We start from the raw sequence: 22,051 nt of genomic DNA, 5'->3' as shown, positions 1-22,051 counted from the left end.
GTTCAGTCCCTGGTCAGGGCACATACAGGAACAGATCGGTGTTCCTGTCACTCTCTCTAAAATCACTAAGTGTGGCCTCTTCCGGTCAAGATGGCAGCATCAAGATGGTAAACACTGTACTCACACCCTCTCACAATCACATCAGGGTTACAACTAAACTACAGGGCTACCGTCATTCAGAACCGCCTGAACTCTGGCTGAATGGAAGTCCTACACTAGGGAATTAAAGAAGTCACATTAAGACTGTTAGGAGGGGCAGAGAACGCAATGGGCTAGTCCCACACCCACAGATAGCAGTTTAAAATCTGGAGGGACATCTCAGCTGCAGAGCCCCCCACCCCACACCAGAGGAGCAATGCGACCCAGCCCCACACCAGACCCCCCAGTGCAGGGTTCCAGTGCTGGGAAGAGAGGTCCTCATACCTTCTGGCCATAAACACCAGTGAGGACTGTGGCTGAGGAGACAGAGGCTGCTGGCCTCCCAGGCAGCTCCTCTTAAAGGGCCCGCACACGGACTGACTCAGACTTACCCACTCTGAGCTCCAGTGCTGGGGCAGCAGCTTGAAAAGAACCAGGGAGGTACGGGGAGGAACTGGATTATTGGGCATCAGGGCAAGAGCTGGGTGGGGGGAACTTTCTGCCAAACAGAAGTGCTGGCAGAGGCATTGCTCCGTTTCCGAGACCCCTTCCCCCCACAGAGTTGACAGGCGGGTGCCGTAGCTGAGTCTGCATCAGCCTGGCTTACATCTCCTCCCTTCCCAGGTTCCCGAGACCCCGCCCCACCCACTGTCAGGCCTGACCAAGCCATTTCCAGGGGCTTTTCCGTACAAACAATATGCCTTGGCTCATGCTTCAGACTGTCCTAAAACCTCTCAAACAAGCCCCTGCTTACCACGTATCCCTTGCTAAGTGACTCTTGAACTGGCACTAGCAGTGGCTGGCCTTAGTAAACAGCATGGCCTCTCCCAGGCACCTCCAAGCCCAGCACAAGTAGCAGCCGTCTGCACATGGCTCTGTAGCTCATGTCTGGTGGCCTCAAGCCGGGCACAGGTGGCAGCTGAGCGTGGCCTGCACCTCCCGGCAGGCCCCAGAGCCAGTGTGCCCAGTGGACAGCTTCAGACCACGCCGGATTACAACCCTACCACCTCTAGCAGCAATCCACTCAAGGGGCAGACTTGGTGAGCACCAACCCCCGCTGAAGCAAGTCCTGCCTGTAGGGTCACCTCCTGCACAGTGGCTCCTCCGCTGTGATTGCAGCCGGTCCTCAGAGCTGATTGGCGTGGGGCCCCTGATGCAAACAACAGTCACAGGTCAACTACAACAGGACAGTGCGCACAGCCTACACAGGGACGCACCTGGAGCACCTAGCTCGGGTGACGGAGGAGGCTGTGCCACTGGGCCACCAGGATACCTCCGACACAAGGCCACTCTGCCAAGTCTGGGAGACGTTGCAGCTCTATCTCATCCACAGAGACAAACACAGGGAAACAGCCAAAAGGCAGACACAGAAATGTGTCCCAAATGAAAGAACAGGAGAAACCTCCAGAAAAAGAACCAAACAAATGGAAGCCAGCAGTCCACCAGGTACAGTTTGCAACCCTGGGGATAAGGACACCTGAGGGACTTAGTGGGAACTTCAGCAAGGGAGTCGTAAGGCTAAGAAAGGACACAGAAACCACGAAAACCAACCGGTCAGAAATGAAGGACACGCTAACCGAAAGGAAGGACACATTGCACGGAATCCACAGCAGAGTGGCTCAGGCTGAGAATCGAATCAGTGGCCTGGAGTATAAGGAAGCAGAGGACAGGAGAGGGGGTGTCTGCCCACCAGGAAGAAGAGGAGGTTGGGGGAGCCATGTGCCCGGCTCATGAACGCCCTCAGTCACCCCGTGATAACTGAGCTTCCGCTCTTCGTCTGGCCTCTTTACAGACATAACAAACACACGGGCCCACCGAGGAGCACACTGACTCCTTACAAGTGGGAAGGAAGTTCTTCCTTTCAGGGAGGAAGAGGACAAGAGACCGGAAGAAAGCCTTCCTGGGGCGAGGTGGGCTGTAATGAGTTCGGGGAGCGGGGTGAGACACTGCATCGGGAGGAATGCACCCCGGGCAGAGGCACGGCAGGTGCACACGCTCAGAGCTGCAGCGAGCTCGCTGGGTTTGAGGACCCCGATGGGCCAGCGCGGTTGCAGGACCAGCTGAGCAGCGTGGATGTGGAGGGGGGCTAGGGCCAGGCCACCTGGGCACCGAGGCCACGTTCAAGAGTTGGCATGTGATCATCAGTGCCGTGGGGCTGGGAGCACAGGCTCCTTGTAGGCAGGGGCGGGTGGGTCAGGTTCTGTTTGTAAAGATCTCCCTCAGCCACCACTGGAGTGTGTACGAGCAGGACAGCAGAGTGGACACGGAGGGGCCTGGGTGAGAAGGGCTTGGCGATGACCCAAAGGGAGAGACAGACAGACGGGAGAGGTCCGAGCCAGAGCGTGGCGTGGCGATGTGTCACCTGGACAACGGACTTGTGTTTTGGAGGGCATGGCAACAGGACCTTCTGATGCAGGGGTCAGGAACCTTTTAGGCTGAGAGAGCCATGAACGCCACATATTTTAAAATGTAATTCCATGAGAGCTACACAACAACCTGTGTACGTTACGCATTATCCAATAAAAATTTGGTGTTGTCCCAGAGGACAGCTGTGATTGGCTCTAGCCACCCACAACCATGAATATGAGTGGTAGGAAATGAATAGATTGTAACACGTGAGAATGTTTTATAATTTTAGCGTTATTATTTTTTTATTAAAGATTTGTCTGCCAGCCAGATGCAGCCATCAAAAGAGCCACATCTGGCTCATGAGCCATAGGTTCCCGACCCCTTTTCTGATGGATCAGATGGAGCTGGTGAGGGGAAAGGAGGCTTCAGGAGTCCCTCAGACATGGAAACTGAGGAAGGTGTTGACTGATTGTGGGGGGAAGGGTGGAGTCAAGAAGGGGTATGGGACCCAATGAAAGGAGGGCAAGGCCAGGAACACAGGCCATGCCAGGGCCTTCCAGGAGGGCGCTGCGCTTTCTGGCCTCACCCTGGTGCCCTGGTGCCCTGCGTCCTCCCCACCCCCCAACAAATTATTTTTCTCTCCCTTCATGGCATCTGCTCGTGGAGCAGATTCGACTCTGGGCAAGTCAGAGCGCAGTGTTTTTCAACTGACTTTTCTTGCTTGCCCTGCAGGGTCACCCAGAAGTGCTGCACATTCGAATACACCTGCAAAGAGAGGAGCTGGTCCTAAACCTGCAGAGAAACGGGTGAGTCACCCGGGCCTCCCCTGCTGTGTGGCAGGAGAGATTTAAGGCGAGGCAGCAGAGAGGCATGGTGGTTTCTGTCGGTGTTGAGAGAAGCAGGGGCCTCGGACCCGGGTTCATCATCTGGGTTGGAGGTGGAGGCTGGGATGAACTGCAAACAAGGGTCCAGTGAGGGGAAAAATTTTTTTTTTTTAATTTTTTTATTACGCTAAAAAAGAACATGACAACTGAGCAGGTTTTCCTCTGAGCTCTTCTTTGAAGAGCCTGAGTTTTGAAGACTCGCATTTCAGCCTCCCCTGTTCTGCTGAAATCACAGCGCCGCGTTCTTCATTGACTTTTGCCGATTCCTGGGTTATAGAAGGAGAAGCAGCTTCAAATGGATAAACATTCCTTTTTATCCCCTGAGAAATACCAAGAGTTTATTTTATCTTTCTGAGTTTGTCTCCAGGGGGTACAACATATTTATCTTTTTATTTAAAAAATTGGCCTCCCCCCCCCTTTTTTTTTTACATATAGAAGTTTCCAGAAAATGGTCTTATATAGATACATTTTTTTTTCTGGAGTGCACAAATATTGCTACATATTTTGTATGCCTTCCCAGTTGAACACTGTCTGCTTCAAGGTATAAGTAAAAAGCAACTCATATTCTTGAAATCCTTCACACTGGGTGGCTGTCCCCATGGGTCCCTCAGAGCTTGGGGACCCTCACTATGCTGTGTGATTAGGATCTGGAAAGAATTGTGCTCTCCTAATAAGCAATCGCATTTAAAGCTGTGAGTCAGGTTCCCAAGTCCTGCTTCATTCTCCCTTCCGAAATGACTGTTTTCTATTTCTCACCCAGCAGTGAATTGCTGGGGTTTCCATTGGTTTTGGTTTTTGTTTTTTGCTGGAACGACAGCTCAGTGGAGTGAGTTCTGCCTGAGATACCTCGTCACAGAACTCTGCCTTCGCACATCTTGCGTGTTCACCCCTCGCCGCTGTGCGTCTGTAAGCGGTCAAATAGGTGGGTTTTTGTTTTTTGTTTTTTGTTTTTGCTTTCCTTGGGGTTTGATGATCTGAAAATAGAGGTTCGGGCGCACGTCTTGGATAATCGGGGAGCTGAGCAGAATCTGTTGCTTTCGGTAGGTGTGTCCCTTAATGTAGCAAGTTGTTTTCACGCTTTCTTTTTGTCATGTAAGAATATTGTGGGACGTTTGCATTTTTGTGACATTGCTGTGGGTATGTGGTTTTGAAAATATCTCAGTGGACAAAACAAGGTGTTTTTGGAAAAATCAAAAGAAAATAAGGAAATTAGGGTTGCCCCCTCCCCGCCCTGGTGGTGGTGCATTTCCTCAAGGGGCTCTCGAGATTGGCAGTTGGATTTGGGGAGTGTCCTTCCTGTGGTGAGGCTGTTGGGGGAATATGGTAACCGGTGTGAGCAGGACTGATCCGGGCCCCTCGGACCCTGTTCCGACGGAAATAGACTTAGTAAAACCTTAGGTTGTTTGATTTTACTACGAAAGGAGTACATGTCCAGGTCTATAAGGAAAGAAAAAAAAAAGAACAGCCAACAAACAAACAAGCTCTTCCTACCAAACACAATCCCGGTTAGTATTTTGGTTCCTATTTTAAGGCAGATTAGCACCTGCAGGCTGGGAGGCAGCCCTGTGTGCGGGGTCGTTCCCTGCAGAACATTCTACCTAAAGCCTCGTCAATAGAAGACTGATAAAATAAGTGACGGCTCTTCTTAGTGGACCTGGAAAGTCAGCGTGTAATTCGATATCCTGCCTCTTCATGGAGCTTTATAATAGACCCACTTTTTTCATATAAAAGTGCACTTCTTAGAACCTGTCTGGTTCTCCCGAGTCTATAAAATGGCTTAATAGCCTCATTCGTGGCTCCCTCGGAAAATGATTTAGCTTTTTTATTCAGGCAGAGAGTCTAACGCACGTGACTATGAGCCAGTGGCCAGTGTGGATAAAAGAGCATTTTAAAAGGTACTTGAATTTGCTCACGTCCGATGCTGGGCCTTTCATGAAATAATCTTGAAATTAGAAAAATTGAAAGCATAACACTCTCTCTTCTGGGTTTATTTCTCTCTCCCCAACCTTACTGTCAGCCTGCGTTTTAGAAAATAGATGAAGGGTGATGAATATGTTTCTATGACGTTCTATAGCTTTACTTTAATTGTACTACCTCTACCAGTTGTAGAAATTTCATTCTGATAAAAGCAACATTTTCCTAATTAGAGCATGCCAAGGATACTATTTTAATAATGAATTCCCCAAAATACTTCAACAGAAGAACTTTTTTTGGAAAAAAAAAAGGTTGCACTTCTGTTTCCTGTGGACTTCACGTTTGAGACAATAAATATCAAAAAAATCTACAGTTTTATAAATAGAGTGAAACACTCATTTGCTGCTGACAGACACAAAAGGGTTATTAATTATCTCGTACAAAGTAGAATTTTTCCTTTGCCTAGTCTGGGGCCAAATACAGCCAATTAGAGAATTTACCCAAATGAAGGTCCAAGCACCCAAAGTTAGATGTGCCAGGAAGAGTCATTTCTGTGTTTAACAAGCAGCCCAAGAGAGGGGAGCTGGCTGGTACCCTGGGAGGCAGCCCGCTGTGCAAGGCTGTTTACTGCAGAATGTTTTACCTGAAACCACGTCAGGAGAAGACTGATGAAATAAATGATGAGTCAGGTATAAAGCAGAGTAAGACGCAATATGGCTATTAAAATTAGGAGACCAGGCCATGGCGCAGTGGATAGAGCATCAACCTGGGACGCAGAGGACCCAGGTTCAAAACCCTAAGGTCCCTGGCTTGAGCGTGGGATCATAGGCATGACCTCATCGTCACTGGCTTGAGCCCAAAGGTCACTGGCTTAAAGCCCAAGGTCACTGACTTGAGCAAGGGGTCACTTGCTCTGCTATAGCCCCCCTGGGTCAAGGCACATATGAAAAAGCAGTCGATGAACAACTAAGGTGCTGCAACAAAGAATTGATGCTTCTCATCCCTCTCTCTTCCTATCTGTCTGTCTGTTCCTCTTTCTTTCTATCTCTTTGTCTCTGTCTCGCTAAAAAAAAAAAAAGTAAAATTAGGAGACCTTTTTATATGAAAGGGCAAAAGCTGCTGCAGAAATGGAAAAGTTGCTGAAAAAGAGAACGCTGAAGTGTGTATTATCACTCATCCACGGGAGATGCTGGGCCTTTGCGAGGCCTGGAGCAACTTCAAGGGGCTGAAAATCTCTCCCTGTGGACTTTGGGTCTTTACATACCCTGAAATCTGTCCCGATGAAAACCCTGCTTAGAAATCACAGCCAAAATGAAGGCGGTCTCCACTGGAACCTGGAGCCCCGCGACCAGTCGCGAGCGCCGCTCCTGTGAGCCGCCTTTCCGGAAGCCGGCGGAGTTTCGGACGCAGTAGCTGTTGCGGGGAACCCGTTCCCTGCCTCCCAGCATCCCTAATTTGTGCAGAGGTCGGACACGGTTCGCTTCAGGTCTGTGTTTGCAGAGCCGTAATTGAATGTTTAAGGAAACGCAAGGCTTCCCCAGAGAAGCATTTGTCTGCGCGGAGCCGCGGGGCTGCTTTAGAACATCCATAACTCGGTGGGTCCCCGTGGGCGCTCAGGCCCGGCCTCAGACAGGTGCCCTGCACCACGGCGTCTGTGATCACGATGCTTTATTGCGCAGGCCGGGGTACCCAACATCCATTTTTCCAATGGAGGGTAATTAAACTTGATGGTTGTCGCCCACCCGCCCTCCCTCCGTCCCTCCTCCTCCAAGCTTCCTGCTCTCAAACCCAGCCCAGCGCTGATATGGAAGCCGGTTGCTGGGGAGGTCTACGGCCCACTGGATTTATATTTGGGGCGTCTCTGAGCTGGCACCTTGGCCTTGCCTTTTATCTGGCCTGGAATAATTCCAGATGCCTCTTTGGGGGCGACTCTAATGAAGGGTCACTCAGCACGGTAAGCAGAGAGGGTGTTTTACATTTGTCACGCGCGGGCAGGAACAGGTGGAGAGGCATTTATGTGACAGCGTCCCCCGGTGCATCGTGATGTGGTATGGGAAATGTGGCGGGGGTGCAGCTAGCACCGGATGGGTGCGTAGTCGGCCGGTAACTACCCAGAGGATGCTCATTGGTGGTTCACGTTGACCCACACCGTGGCGCCCAGCTGGGCCAGGGTGGCCTCGCCCTGGCCCACGGTTTTGTCAGCCATCCCCCTGACGACATATAAAGTGCAGCACCGATCACACTTCTTGGCAGTGCAGAACCGAGAAAGATCGCTGTGCTCTCCGTTGGTGGAATCTGTATTATGGAGATTTCAGGAGTTTGGATTATGGGCCAAAACTAACAAGATGAGGTTTAATGGGGATCAGTGTAAAGTCCTGTGCTTGGGTTAACAAAAAAAATAAAATAAACACTAAGTTCAGAAGGAAATTTGCTAGTAGTTCTTGTGAATGAGCTCTGTAAACTCTATCTGAGCCCCTGGGGTGAGGCGACCGCTCCAAGGTGACTGCCACCCACATGTGCACAGTGCTCCGTAGGCCCTAGGCTGAGTCATTCTGCTGGTCAGGCCACACTCAGAACCCGGTCTGGTGCTGTTCCAAGCACAGCGTCTGAGAGCTGCCTACTCCGGTTTGCATTCCCTGACCTCGCCCACCAGCCAAAGATGTCCTTACAGTTAGGGGCAGGGTCTTACTTCCCACTCCACCCCTTGCCACAAGGCCAGGCCGGCCACCGGCACTCGATTTGCACTTCTCAAATGAGAGAATGAGGGGACGTGGACCACTGGGACCAAGTAAGCAGTGAGTCAACCAGAAGGTGGTTTGAGAAACTAACCATTTCAGGTGCAACATGGAATACAGTCTGTGCACAGTCGTGCTGAGAGGGTAGAGCTCATGGTACGGTTGGTGATCACGTGTGAATGGTTCCGTGACATGTTCCCGCGGGTCCAGCAATTAGTTCTTCCCCAAACTGGCTTTGCCGTAACAATGCCCTGCTTCACACTTCCAAAATGAGTGGAGATGAGGTCACGCCTGATCTTCACTTGTATGTCCTGATGCTGTTGGCCAAGCACCTCAGCTCTGGTGAGAGCCAGGAAGGAGTCCCACACCAATCCTGTGGGTACCCGGTGAATGACAGCATTATCCTCACCATCTTGGCATCCTCAGGAACTCGGACTCGGAAATCTCTGAGCATCGGACACTATCCCAGTTCACTTCCACTCTGACAGAAGAGGCTGCCTGCCTGTAAGGGTCTCTGGCTACAATTTTGCCTGATGACTCCGCTTATGGACTAAAGCCCCTGGTCGGTAAACCACAGCTCGCGAGCCACACACTCTTCCACAAAACACCACGTGCAGCACTATCTCGATAAGGAATGTACCTACCTATATAGCTTAAGTTTAAAAAAATTGACTCTCAAAAGAAATTTCAATCGTTGTACTGTTGATATTTGGTTCTGCTGACTAATGAGTTTGCCGTCCGCTGGTCTAAACCAATGAGGGAGAAGCCGCACGGCAGAAACGTTACTGTCTACCTTCCTGGTTCTATCTCCCAGCTTATCTTCATCAATGTCTTTATTAATTCAAACGATGACTAAAAATTAGGCAGTAATACACCAGAGAAATAATTTTTGTATGCACTTCGCCATTTGGTCACAAGCGTTTATTTAATATGAGACGTTCTGGTTGGCGCCACAGACAGAGCGATGAACAAGGCAACGTCCCCACCCTCGTGGAGGTCAGTCAGGGAGTCCAACACCACACGGATCATCACCAAACAGCAACGGATGGCCACGGTGCCGAGAGCGACGGAAGTCAGTGTGCAGCCCAGCGCGGTCCCGGGAAGGAAGCCGTGTAATGAAGCAGCATTTAATTTGTGCACGAGTGGGGGTTAGCAGTAAGGGAGGCAGAGGGTGGAGGCTTCCACAGAGAAGGGAGAGCTGCAGAGAGGTCTGGGGGGGTAGAGCTTTGGAGCATTTCAGGATCTAAGGTTGCGTGCCAGCGAGCATGAGAGACGGTGAGAGGGGGAAGTGGAAGCAGGTCCACGCGGGACCTTCTGCTCCGCGATAGGATCTTGAATATTTTCGTAGGGGCAGTGGTCTCCCGTGGAAGCTAGGCCTGTCAGCACGGCAATGACATGGTACAATTCAGTATTTGAACGACCACTCCAGCTCTCTGTGAAGCCCCCGTGGGAGCAGGCGAAGAGTGGGTGTGGTGCAGAAGCTGCTGTCCAGGGAAGGCCTGGTGACGCTTCCAACCCAGGGATTGTCTGTCCAAAGGACTGACCCAAAGGGAACCGGTCAGGGGAGGGAATGGACAGAAGTCAATGAGCGATTGAACGTGTGGGGAAGAGGAAAGGAAGACATCCGGGTTAATTGCTCCACGTGAGATGCTAGGAGAACAGTGGTCTTTAAGAACAGAGAAGGCCCTGGCCGGTTGGCTCAGCGGTAGAGCGTCGGCCTAGCGTGCGGAGGACCCGGGTTCAATTCCCGGCCAGGGCACATACGAGAAGCGCCCATTTGCTTCTCCACCCCCACCCCCTCCTTCCTCTCTGTCTCTCTCGTCCCCTCCCGCAGCCAAGGCTCCATTGGAGCAAAGATAACCTGGGCCCTGGGGATGGCTCCTTGGCCTCTGCCCCAGGCGCTAGAGTGGCTCTGGTCGCGGCAGAGTGATGCCCCGGAGGGGCAGAGCATCGCCCCCTGGTGGGCAGAGCGTCGCCCTGGTGGGCGTGCCGGGTGGATCCCGGTCAGGTGCATGCGGGAGTCTGTCTGACTGTCTCTCCCTGTTTCCAGCTTCAGAAAAATGAAAAAAAAAAAAAAAGAACAGAGAAGCCTCCGAAAGGATGGAGAACTTGCCCTCCGAGCAGTGGTCAGGGACACAAAAATGGGGCTGTAGTGAGCACGGTCCTCAGAGTCTTAGAGGAGGGTGGACATTTGGGCCTAACAGCATCCAGCCTGGAAGTGACCTCTGGAGGGTGAGCATATGACAAAGAGGGTGGCATTTCTCTGGGATCTGTGGATGTCTGCAGCTGACCTAGAACAGCAGTGATCAGGGCAGGACGGCCTGAGCCTGCGGGGGTGCCAGCCCCAGACCCACCCCCTTTGGGGCTTCTGTCTCAGCCCCTGGGGCTGTTCTTCCCAAGGCATAATAAGCTCCCCCCCCCACTTCAGGGAATCAGGTGGGCCATCTCTGCCCCCCACCCCCCATGGAGGGGGAAAGGACAAAGGAACATTCTCTACGCGCTGCTATGAGCTACACAGACCTCAGCCGTCCAGAGCAAGCGCCTTTCGACTCAAGTTAAAAGCTCTCAGCCTTAACATTTAAGATCCTTCTAATTGGACTGAATTTTGCTTCCTGAATAAGAACTAGATTCCCTTGAGCTCTTCCCTCCTCGTTTCAGTCTTTGAAGTTACACAGACATTGGAAAATGTCAGAACACCATTTTTAGAGTTTTTCGTTCCCCATCCTGACTTAAGTTTAAGATGCCTAAACCTGTTAAGATCGACCTTTTCAAGACGGTGCCCCTCTGGGCTCCAATGTGAGTGTGCGTGTGGCGTCCTTGAACTTCTCGTAGGGGTTGGAGGGTTGGAAAGGGCATCGGAGACGGAAGTGGATTTCCAGGTTCACTTCTGTCACTCACGACCCTCACTTCCTGTGCCGTGCAGGGTGTATGATTTTCTGATGAACACCCTGTTGTGTCCCAAATGATCATCATGGTTGTCCCGGCTGTTTCCAGGTGGTCTCTGGCGGCCGAGGGGAGAGACAATGCTTTCTTTGTTTCTGCCATTTCACCGTCCCTTCCCTGCCGTGTGGCCAGGGGCTGGTGACATGCAGATGCTGTCCGGGCTGGTGGAAGGTCTCTTCTTGACATTCTCTGGTTGTCACGTCCTCCACAGAGAGACCAGGGCACTTCTGTTGGAGTGACACCTAAGTCATTTTTCTCTCATTTGCGGCAGGACAGCTACCTCTCCAGAGGGCATGACATACCTTTTCGGCGGTTGGGGTGTCCGACTCAGGATGTGAACGCAGTCCCCACGTTGTGTCTGGATGCTACAGCCGAGTCTCTACATACACAGCTTCCCACCTGCTCTCTTTAATTCTTGCCACTGAAATCTCAAGCTGGCAACCCTGAAGTCTTGAACCTGGGCCCTCCGCATCCCAGTCCGACGCTCTATCCTCTGTGCCACCGCCTGGTCAGGCTGAAATCTCACAATTCTTGCGAGGGAATCCATTTGACCCGCCCGTTGGATTCTCCGTGTTCCCGATTTTGCTGATTCTGTGTCTGTGGTATTGCCCAGCCTGTCCATCTGCTCCCCCCACCCCCCATGTTTTGTAACCTGTAGTTAGAGCTCCAGCCTGGAGAGAATTCAGGGTCTGGTTGTTTGGCAGGGTTCCATCATGGGTGGGGCTGGACCCTATCCCTGCATCACGTGGTCGGGAGCCCTGTGGCCTCGGCTTGTCCCGTTTTCTGCGATGTTGGATTAGAGTACGGACTTCACCTGTCCCTCGAGGGCAGTTGTCATGACAATGGCAATGGTAGATTAAAGCCTCTGTTCCACTGACCAGCAGCGGTTGGTCAACAGAAGGATGACAGCAGTAATTTCCTCAGAGGCCCACGGCCAGAGAGGAGGCAGACACAAGCCACATGTGCTCGGGCATGTCTGCGGAAAGGAGAGAGAGGACACAGTTCGAAACATGCTGTGAAGCAGCCACTTCTCTCCTCTCGGGGTGCTGGCGGGGTTCTCTGCGGCATGGAGTGGGGTTGACCTAAGTGGAGAACAAGGGTTTCTTTCTTTCTTTATTTTTTATGATTTTTCTTATTAAAAACATGTGGGCAGGCCTGGTGTGCAGACACCCAGGTTCAATTCCCGGCCAGGGCACATAGGAGAAGCGCCCATTTGCTTCTCCACCGCCCCCCTTCCTCTCTGTCTCTCTCTTCCCCTCCCGCAGCCAAGGCTCCATTGGAGCAAAGATGGCCCGGGCGCTGGGGCTGGCTCCTTGGCCTCTGCCCCAGGCGCTAGAGTGGCTCTGGTCGTGGCAGAGCGACGCCCTGAAGGGGCAGAGCATCGCCCCCTGGTGGGCAGAGCGTCGCCCCTGGTGGGCGCGCCGGGTGGATCCCGATCGGGCGCATGTGGGAATCTGTCTGACTGTCTCTCCCCGTTTCCAGCTTCAGAAAAATACAAAAAAAAAAAACAAACCCAAAAAACAAACAAACAAACAAAAAAAAACATGGCAGATAGAAGATGATATAAGACCAACCCCCACAGCAGAAGATTTATTTTGGGAGATGATTTATTTACATAGAGAGTATTCTTCCCAACACTTCTAGGGTCAACTCTTCAGTCTTAATTGGCCTAGATTTTGTTAGTCAGTTTCTTGTTTTTCTTTGAAAATCCGACAGGCCCCAAACCACTTGACAAATGCAATGCCACAGGGGTTCCCTGGAGGCGGGCAGGGGATGCAGATGTGCTGTTTATGTGCAGTTATCACAAAGTAAAGCACTATTGATATTTCCAGTAAAGTCCTGAAGGTATTGTCCTTTCTGTATTCATTAATTGATTTACTTCAAATGTATATAGAATACCTCTCACAGCTTACACAAACTAATCTTTTGTATTTTACTCTTTTTTTTTAGAGCACCAGTTAGAGTCCAAATTGATAGAAATTATAAAAATGACCATTTGAGGAAGTATGATGTATGCCTGTGATCGCTTTACTTTTTTTTTCCCCTCCTTTTTAAGAGCAAAGATTTAGTGATGTGTAGGGGAGAAGTACTGGATCAAGAGGGAAACATGATACCTCTGGTATTCGTAAGCTTTGTGACTTCAGACAAAATAATTAACCTCTCTGGTCCTGACTTCTCTCATCTGTGATCTGAAGACAATAATGACTTCTCAGCGTGGGGGATGGATTGGGTGGTTGTTCAGGGGCACATTTCCCCTCTAAGATCCATGACCTCAGCAATCTCCTGAATTAGCACATGTGCTTACTTCACCCAGCGGAATTCTTGACGTGATCGCTGCTGGAAGAAACTGTACTTATGACACCATGAGGAATTTTGGCGAGCCTCTTGTATTTAAGCGTCGAGACCGATTAAACAATTCCTATGAGAGGCCGGGTCTCATATTTTGTGGCATGGTCGTGACCCAGGAAAACCGCTGTGAGTTTCTCCTTCCATGGGGCACTGGGCTCTGTTTCCTGGAGACCTAAGGATTCCAGGGCGCATGTCTGTACCCAGAGCAAGTCATTCAGTTGGGAGATTTAAACATGTGGTAGGATGTAGCCGGGGGAGATGTGTGGTCAGGGCATGCTCATGGTCAGTGCAATGATGGAAGCATGACACACCCATGCTGTGGGAGGGACACGTGGCAGGAAGGGCCCAAAGCAGGAAGAGGTCCGTTGGCCTGAGGTGTCAATGGCACTCCCTAGAGGTTGGAGACCCTTCAGGATGCACTGATCTATGATCCAAGCCTGAATCTGCTTGGAGGCTTTGAAAAACAATTTAAAAACAATTATGGTGACAGAAGAAAGACACTTGAGGTGTCTCCAGTATGCCAGGGAGGTTCTGTTCCTTCAACAGGTGACGGGTAACACAAGTGTTCATGTCAGGGTTCACGTCGTGTTCTTGTATAAGTTCACTGCAGGCCATGAAATGATAAGACCATTTTTCGATGGCAGAGCTAACATGTTTTGTCCTTGAAGAGCAATTATACTGTTCCTTTCAAACACGGCTGTTTTCTTCTTCCCTCTGAGCTGCTCAGGTAGAAATCCTGACTGATGTGCAGAGGATGCTGCCTTCAGGATGAGTTTAAGGAAAAGGATCACCTTTTCTTGCCAAAGACAAGAATGGGCAAAATATTTTTGATGAATTCACATCTTTTTATTTTTTTTCTATGATCATTGTCATGGGAGTCCTATCAGTGGAAATAGCAAAAGCAAATACAAATAGTGTGTGAAGAGTGGAGTTTCTCAGGAGGTATTTATAATTAAATTTCTATATTGACATGGACATCTATAAACATACTTACATATACTATTATATAATATGTAACTGCATAAATATTGGTTGTTATAATGTATTACGTAGTATGTAACATTGTATAAATATTGGTTGTTATAGTGTATTATGTAATATGTAACACTATACATACTGGTCCTTAATAGAACATAATGGTTTTGTTAAGTCAGACCAGTAACCAATGTGCTACGTTTAGAATTCAGGCTACACTTCCAGCGAGTTCTCAAAAAATTCTACAGTGGTAGCAAAGTTGACTTTTATGCCCTGAAAATAATCTTTTGATTTTAATTTAGACAAAAAAATTAGGGCTCGTTAGAAAGTAAGAGTTGAATATCAAATAGTTCCAACATTTATATATTGAGTAGTAAATATTCTCAACTTTTATTTATGGAGAATAGGACTTCTAATCTGAGTGTGTTTGGCTATTTTTGTTTTTCACGTTTTGGTCCTAATGTACTTGATACTCTCCACATCACAGATTCCGTTCGTTCGTTCATTCATTCATTCATTCATTCATTCGACAAACTGTGCTTTAGACATTGTGGGGGTGGGCAGGGATCAGGGACACAGTTGAATAACACAGGGTGCCTGTTCTTTGCACTGTTTAAATCTACCTCCATCTTCTAGAACAGTAACAGATAAGGCTTGTGCGAATTGACTTATTAAAAATACTCACTATGGGGTATTGACACATTAAGATTCCTAGTTAATGTAATGGGAAATACAGATAAATAACATATTGTTCTCTCTTGTTCTGGTTTTGCCCTTCTTCTCCAAAGAAATGAATATTTTTTGCCTTTCTCTAAGTATAATCATAATTGCTTTAAATTACTGATATGTGTGTGCATGTGTGTGTATGCATGTGTGTGTGTGTATACATGTGTGTGTATACACCTGCATAAATGTATAATTACAAATAAATTACATACTACAAGATTATATATTTCCTGGTGCCAGCCACATACAGATGGTCTATTGTTATCACGGTCCCTTTGGATGGCATAATAGAGACAAATGTTACAATGGCATTACTGTAGCAAGCCGGGACTATCGTAAGACTGACGGTCTCTGGTTTTGATTGACAGCTCTTCTCCCACGTTCCGAGGCCATCATCACCCACCCTCCGTCAGCTTTCCCTGTTGCCTCCCTCACGGCCTGACAGGTTATTTGAGTGATTAACTGGCCTTCAGGAAAGGGTAGAATTGTACTCTTCTCTACATGCTCACAATAAGGAATCCGCTGGCCTTTAAAGATTTTTTTTTCTTTTTTGCTTCCAATTTTTTCTTCCACTGTCTTCCCCAGTAGTCCAATTTTCCTAAATGAGATCCAGATGAAAACGGCCCATTAGTTCCCCCAATCTGCCGTCTTCAGATGAAGTTCTTGGTTCTCATATAGAATTTTTAAGTGTTTGGGGCTGTCCCAACCGCTCTCCCTTTGGACCCGGCTGTAAACACCAACCATTTTTGATTTATGAGAACCACAGGCGGGGAACAGAGATAGACTTTTCAAATGCAAATTTGCATCCAGGTGTGCCTGTGAGCAGAGATAATTCAGAGGACACCTTGGGGCGCCCAAGCCCATCCTCTGTCCTGTTTCCTCAGGACAAATGCCAGTGCTGTTGTAGGCGGTGGGACCCAGGTGTCATCTGGTCCCCTGGTATGATGACAGCTGACCTCAAAGGCAGGGCTGCTACTTCTTGGAGGTCATCCCAGATTTGCACATCCAGATATTATTCTTGACAGAACTCGGGAGGTCTGCATCACAATAACCACACTCACCTGTGACAGATGTCTACACCAGAATTTATGCTCAGAAGCCCGGGCAGACACATCCCTGGGCAGGACCAGATTGATCTATACCTTAGCTCTGCCTACTTTGGTGCAGAGTGGGGGAGTCCAGTGAATTGTTCCTGCCTCACAACAGCCCGCTGTTCTAGGGAACAGAAGTTTGGTGGTTTCCATATTCAGCATCTTTCTCTCTGCAGCTATAGTGGCTGAGTCCTCCTTTAGTTTTGTTTCTATTATAATTGGCCATCCTATTATACTTCTTTCTGGATGCCATTTCCAGCAGCCTTCCCTGCTCACTAGTCCCTCCTTCGGCCACAGTGGGCATCAGGGTCGGACTCCTGCTAGACCTTGATTTCAGCCATGCCCCTGTCTCCAGCCACACCCACCCTCCTCCAGCCACGCCCCTGGTCTCCAGCCACGCCCCTGTCTCCAGCCAAACCCCCCTCCAGCCACGCCCCCCGTCTCCAGCCACGCCCCTGGGTCTTCAGCCATTCCCCAGTCTACAGGCATGCCTCTGGTCTCTGGCCACACCCCAGTCTGGCCATGCCCCCAGGTCTCTAGCCACACTCCCGGGTCTTCTCCGGCCTCACCTAGCTTCTGACCTGATTGAGGGGCAGACCTCCACCATTCTTTACCGGGACTGCAGTGGACCCCAGAATGCCGCCTTTTAAAAAAAATCAAATTGACTTTACTAGTATAAGTTCTGAGTAACTGTTTATTTTCTCTATTTCCATGTTCTTAGAGGACTCTTCACTGTGGCATGGTCAACACCTCCTATGACCATTCAGTCTTCTCTTAAAAAAAAAATGTCCAGTTGTTCAGTGTGAGATGTTAGGCCTACCAGACCACATGAGGCGGGTTTGGCAACTTTTCCTAGCAGTAGAGATTAGCCAGCAGGGCTGTTGCACTGGTTTACTTTTCAGGGGGTCCTGGACCCCCCCCCCCCTGAGGTTGAAGAAGAGGTGCTTCCCCCATCGCAGGTGTCGACAGTGCTGCTGAAAGGAGGCCTAGGGCCACGGCCACAGAGAGCAAAAGAAAGAAAGCAGTTGTCAAACTTGCATCGAAGGATCGAGGGTTCTAATCGCATTTCCCACTGTCTTCAGCGGTCTCCGGCCAGATCACACACCTGACAACGTTGAATGAACAGACCAAAAGGAAAGGATGAGTGACCCACTGCTTTTGTTATGCAGGAGAGCAAGCCATACTGCTTCAGTAGACACACGTGACAACAGTTTTGAAAAGAGGGTTTGGGGAGCCCAGGGGGGGTCACAGCTCATTTTGTAAACTTGTTATTCGACTTCACAGAGCTTGGTCTGTCTTCTTAGATCGCCATCAAGCTCTCTCAGAAAGTACTTTCTTTTCTGCGTCACAGCTGCTTGGATGTCTGGGAAGGCGTGTTTGTTGTTGATGGGTAAACGGAAGCTCTGGGCTGAGAATGTGGTCCCCTCGTCAAAGCCCTGGGCTCTGCTGCGTGAATTTAGGAACTGACCTCTAAGCCCCAGAGTGATGTTTGTAAAAGGGGGGATCACCCTTTTACACCCTGTTGTTTTAAGAACTAAATCAATAACCCACGACAGGACTTAGCCCAGAGCCTGAGGAGCAGTGAGCTTTCACTGTTAGCTGGCGCTACCATTCACTCGGCTGGCGTTCTGATCTCCTATAGACACAAGCTTGTGTATACCCCGGCGTCCAGCAGGGAGCAAAGGAGAAGCAGGTTGCCTCCAGGAAGCTGGCCGGCCAAGGGGCAGTGGCTGTCAAAGGGGTTGGCTACAGGTAACGAGTCACACTGTGACAGACACTGAACATGCCCAGAACAGCACGTTGGGACGGGAGGGAGAGTGACCTGGTCTCGGCCAGGAAGGGCCCGCAGGTGGGAAGCTCAGTCACGTACAAGAGTAAGCCAGGTGAAGAGAGTGGGAAGTTGCAGGTCCAGGTGGGCAGGGGCTTGGAGAGTGGAAGCTGGCAGAAGGCCAGGGGATGGAGGCTCGTGGGTGACCCAACAGCCAGCCGGAGAGGGCTCACAAAGGCCAGATCCCACCAAGCCTGGGACGAGTTTCCGTCTGTCCCGCACGTCATGGGAAGCCGTGGAAGGCTGTGAGCAGGGTAGTGACAGGATGCAATTTGGGTTTTAAAAATAACTTCTTGACCACTGTGCAGGGAAGGAAACGGAGAGAGTCAAGTGTGGGCATCAGAGGCCCATGGACACGTGAGAGCCGGAAGGTCTCGTCCCCCGTGGCTGCCACAGAGGCAGAGCCGGGTGGGGGAGTCCAGCACTAATTAGGGAAAGGTTCCCAAATCCCAGACGGCTCAAATGCAGGCGAAGATGCTAGGATTAGAAAACAGAGGTGACTCAGAAGGACTCTGAGGATGACAAAGATTTCAGATGAAAGCATTTTGTGAGATGTGAAAATGGGGGCAAAGCAATATTGATGAGTTATCAATACCTTTTTTTAAATAGGTCGCCGAGTTAACAGATTAACTGTGTAAGTGGACTCTTTCCACCATGTGTGTGTGCCTCTGTACAAATCGAATATAACTGTAAGTGTGTGATGATCAAAATCCTGTTGGGGTCTTCTCACTGCAGAAGCCGAGAAACTGTCTTCTCCTTGGGATCAGTTCCCTGTCTCTTTGGTGAATACAGCAGGTGCCCGCTTCCTAGCTGTCCACAGGCGCAGTGCTCATAAGGACGCCACCCCCTTTGTCCAGAGACCCCTGATCTCTGGCTACGAACGCGCCCGCGTGGAGCAGCCTGGCATCCTTGGCTCAGCGGGGACCTTTCCCGAGTCCCCGCAAGGGCTGCTGCTTTTTTCTTCTAACCTGCGTGTTCACATGTTTTGATCTCTATCTTTGTTCTCACCTCTCTCTATAAAATGGGGAATGTTCCGGTTCCCTGCCATCACCCTGGGTGATGGAAGAAAGGATTTCGGGGAGCGGTTGTAAGTACTTTATATGCGGTGTGATGCTTACGTGCTTGCCCTGACAGGTCATAGTTCCTCATTGTTCTTCTTTTATTATTGAGCATAGAGTTCTATTTAAAGAGTCAATCTTTTTTTTATTTTTATTTTTAAATGCAGCCTAGAAGGACGTTCCCACTTGTGGGAACCTGAGCGAGCAGATGACGACAACAGGCTCCCCTTGCGTGGAGAAGCGCTCCTTTGTTCTAAGTGTGACCGGGATGAGAAGGAGCTACTTGGCTCAAATCAGGGCAGCGCCCACTTCTCCACGCAGGGAGGGTGCCCTCTTGCTCCACGTGGGACACTTGGGTCCCAGTACAGCAGTTGGTGTGCGTGCTGCCGGGCGACTTGTTCGGGTGATTTTTGCGAGAATGGCGGATGTGATTGGAGGGGGTGGGCATCACCGTCATCTTGGCTTGAGAGCATTCTTCTCTTGTGTCCCCCCTTCCTGGTTGGGTCAGGCAGTGGCTGGTGGCACATGTTTGGGGAAGAAAGGCTGGGGCGTGGGACTGGGCTTCGGGCAGGGATGCGGCAGTGGTTGGGGGACCGGGGCCACCGGGGCCGGGCCGCTGTTAAGCCTGGATGAGAGAGCGCTCTAAGTGCGTGCGTGGAGAGCCACGGAAGTCCCCCTAGTGTCATCCTTATGACCGTCATTCCCACCCACTTCAGAGCCGCAGGAACAGTACTTGTCAGGAATAAATAGGCTGAAATGGTACTTAAGAAACCGGCCATGGCCACCTTGGTATTAGTATGAAAGAGATTTCTGGATAAATCCCCTCCCCTGGGGCTCCTGCTCAACCTCCTCACCATCACTGCCACGCTGCCCCGGGGACTCGGGGGAGGGGGTTCCCCCTGTTGTGCTTGGTTTTGTTCAGTGCAATCTCTGTGTCTCTGAAGTGAGCTGGTGTCCAGATGAATGAAGTGGACTCCTGGATTCGTAGACTTTCCAAAGCGGAAGTAGATGGAAGGAAGGGTGTGTGCTGGAACAGAAGCTTCTGGAAGATGGGCTTTGTGTAGGGGCCTGTAGGCTTTCATCCCTTCTTCAAACTGTCGCTCTGTGGCTCCTGGACACGCCCCTGCCTGCAGCCAGGTGCTTTGCTGGGGATTCAGAGAAGGGAAGCCTCTGATCTCACGGGGTTCCCAGTGCCCGAGGAAGCATTTGTGGGTTCTTCCGTGCAGAGTACCATGCCACAGACAACTCTTTTATGCTGGCATTTCACGACCCATTCTCCTGGAAACCTTTCTTAAAGTCTCAGGGCTCGGCCACCAACACCTTACCGATGTGTATAGGGCTTCACTGGAACTTCCCAGTCCTTCTGCCGTGAAGGAACTGCGTTTGAGGGAGAGCGGGTGTGATTTGAGGGGTCAGAGCAGGAAGGGGAGCCATCTGGCCCACAGGTTAGTCCTGGAGGGTAGTGAGAGAGCAAACAGCTGCTGTGGAGGTGGCCCGTGACCCATGCTGAGCTTTCTACTACGTTATCTTGTGTGTGCCGACGTCACCCCCAGGAGGTGTGTGCTCCTACGTCCCTGGTGTGCAGACAGGGAGGCTGAGGCTCCGCAGTAGCAAATGACTCGCACCAGGCCACACAGCGATCAGTAGGAGAGCTGAACGCAGACCCCGGCCGGGGGCCTGCAGGACCCAGCTGCTCGTGCCCTGATGGCGAACGCCCCAGCGTGCCTCTGGGCTCTCCCAGGGGAATAGTGCCACCCAGGAGGGGCGTGGGGACGGGCAGCGAGGGTGCCCAGGGAGCCGCAGAGAAGCGACCAGGTGGCTCCACCTGAGCAAAACACTGGGCCAGGCGAGTAGGCTGCCACTTACCCACCAGGACTCTGAGCCTAGCATCCTTCCGTGCCACATAATTGCCCAACGGCAGGGACAGAGTAGGGCTGAGCCCACCAGGAGAAAAGTGGGGAAGGCTCAGCACCTGCCTCCCATGTCTGTGCGCTCTGGCTGGGCCCAGGCAAGCTCAGGCCACACAGGAGCCCAGGCTTGTTCACGCTGATCCCAGCTCCCCCCCACACATAGGGTCCTGGACCCCAGAGCCCCATCACAAAGACCCCTTGTTTGGTGCATGAAGAAACACACACACACACACACACACTGCCCGACCCCCTAGGGACATCCTAAAGCAGGGGTCGGGAACCTATGGCCTGTGAGCCAGTTGTGGCTCTTTTGATGGCTGCATCTGGCTCACAGACAAATCTTTAATAAAAAAATAATAATAACGTTAAAAATATAAAACATTCTCATGTATTACAATCCATTCATTTCCTACCGCTCATGTTCATGGTTGCGGGTGGCTGGAGCCAATCACAGCTGTCCTCCGGGACAACACCAAACTTTTATTGGATAATGCGTAACGTACACGGGTTGTTGTATGGCTCTCACGGAATTACATTCTAAAATATGTGGCATTCATCACTCTCTCTCGGCCGAAAAGGTTCCCGACCCCTGGTCTAATGGAACGTGAGTCCGCAGCTTTCTCTTGGGGGCAGAGTCCTTGCAGGGCATCCGGTCCCAGGCACACAGCAGTGAGCAGACGTCTCCTCCCACCCTCCAGTGGGGTCTTCAGTGCACGGGCCGTTAGCTGGCTCCCTGGACACCAAGCGTCGGCGGGTGGCAGCTCTGCCTCTGTGGTCTGAGCTGGCTCAGAGAGCAGCTGCCCCCGGGGAGGAAGGGAAGGAGAAGCATGCCTAAGTCAGGCCCAAAGGAATGCGTCCTCCCTGTGAATCATGCGGACGGAGGACACACTGGCAAGCAGATGAAAGCCCCTGATGAAGACCATTTGTGGGAGCACAGGCGAGCTCCGCAGCACTGCGTCCTGGGGACGCCGGCGTGTAAGGCGTGCATTTCCCCCCTTGCTCTCTCTCTCTCTCTCTCACTTTTATTTTATTTTTAAAAATTCTTTTGCAGTAAATTTTAAGAGTGGTAAAACAACATTTCCTGTGCTGAGCCCTGAGGGGGAGAGGTACAGGGAAGGGCAGGTTTGAAAGGCTACTTTTAATCAGTGAGA

General features: G+C 50.7%; 1 protein-coding gene across 1 annotated transcript in view; it reads left to right on the top strand.

Annotated features, from left to right (window-relative positions):
* Positions 1-22,051, top strand: part of ADAM12 (ADAM metallopeptidase domain 12) — a 311,461-nt gene that overhangs the window by 78,151 nt on the left and 211,259 nt on the right. Inside the window, 1 exon segment of the mRNA XM_066240397.1 lies at positions 3,220-3,293. Within this exon segment, the coding sequence (XP_066096494.1) occupies positions 3,220-3,293 (74 nt within the window).

Source organism: Saccopteryx bilineata, chromosome 7 (assembly GCF_036850765.1).
Source record: "Saccopteryx bilineata isolate mSacBil1 chromosome 7, mSacBil1_pri_phased_curated, whole genome shotgun sequence".
NCBI classification, from domain to species: Eukaryota; Metazoa; Chordata; class Mammalia; order Chiroptera; family Emballonuridae; genus Saccopteryx; species Saccopteryx bilineata.
The sequence above is the reverse complement of the archived record's forward strand: the minus strand, read 5'-3'. Positions and strand labels throughout refer to the sequence as shown.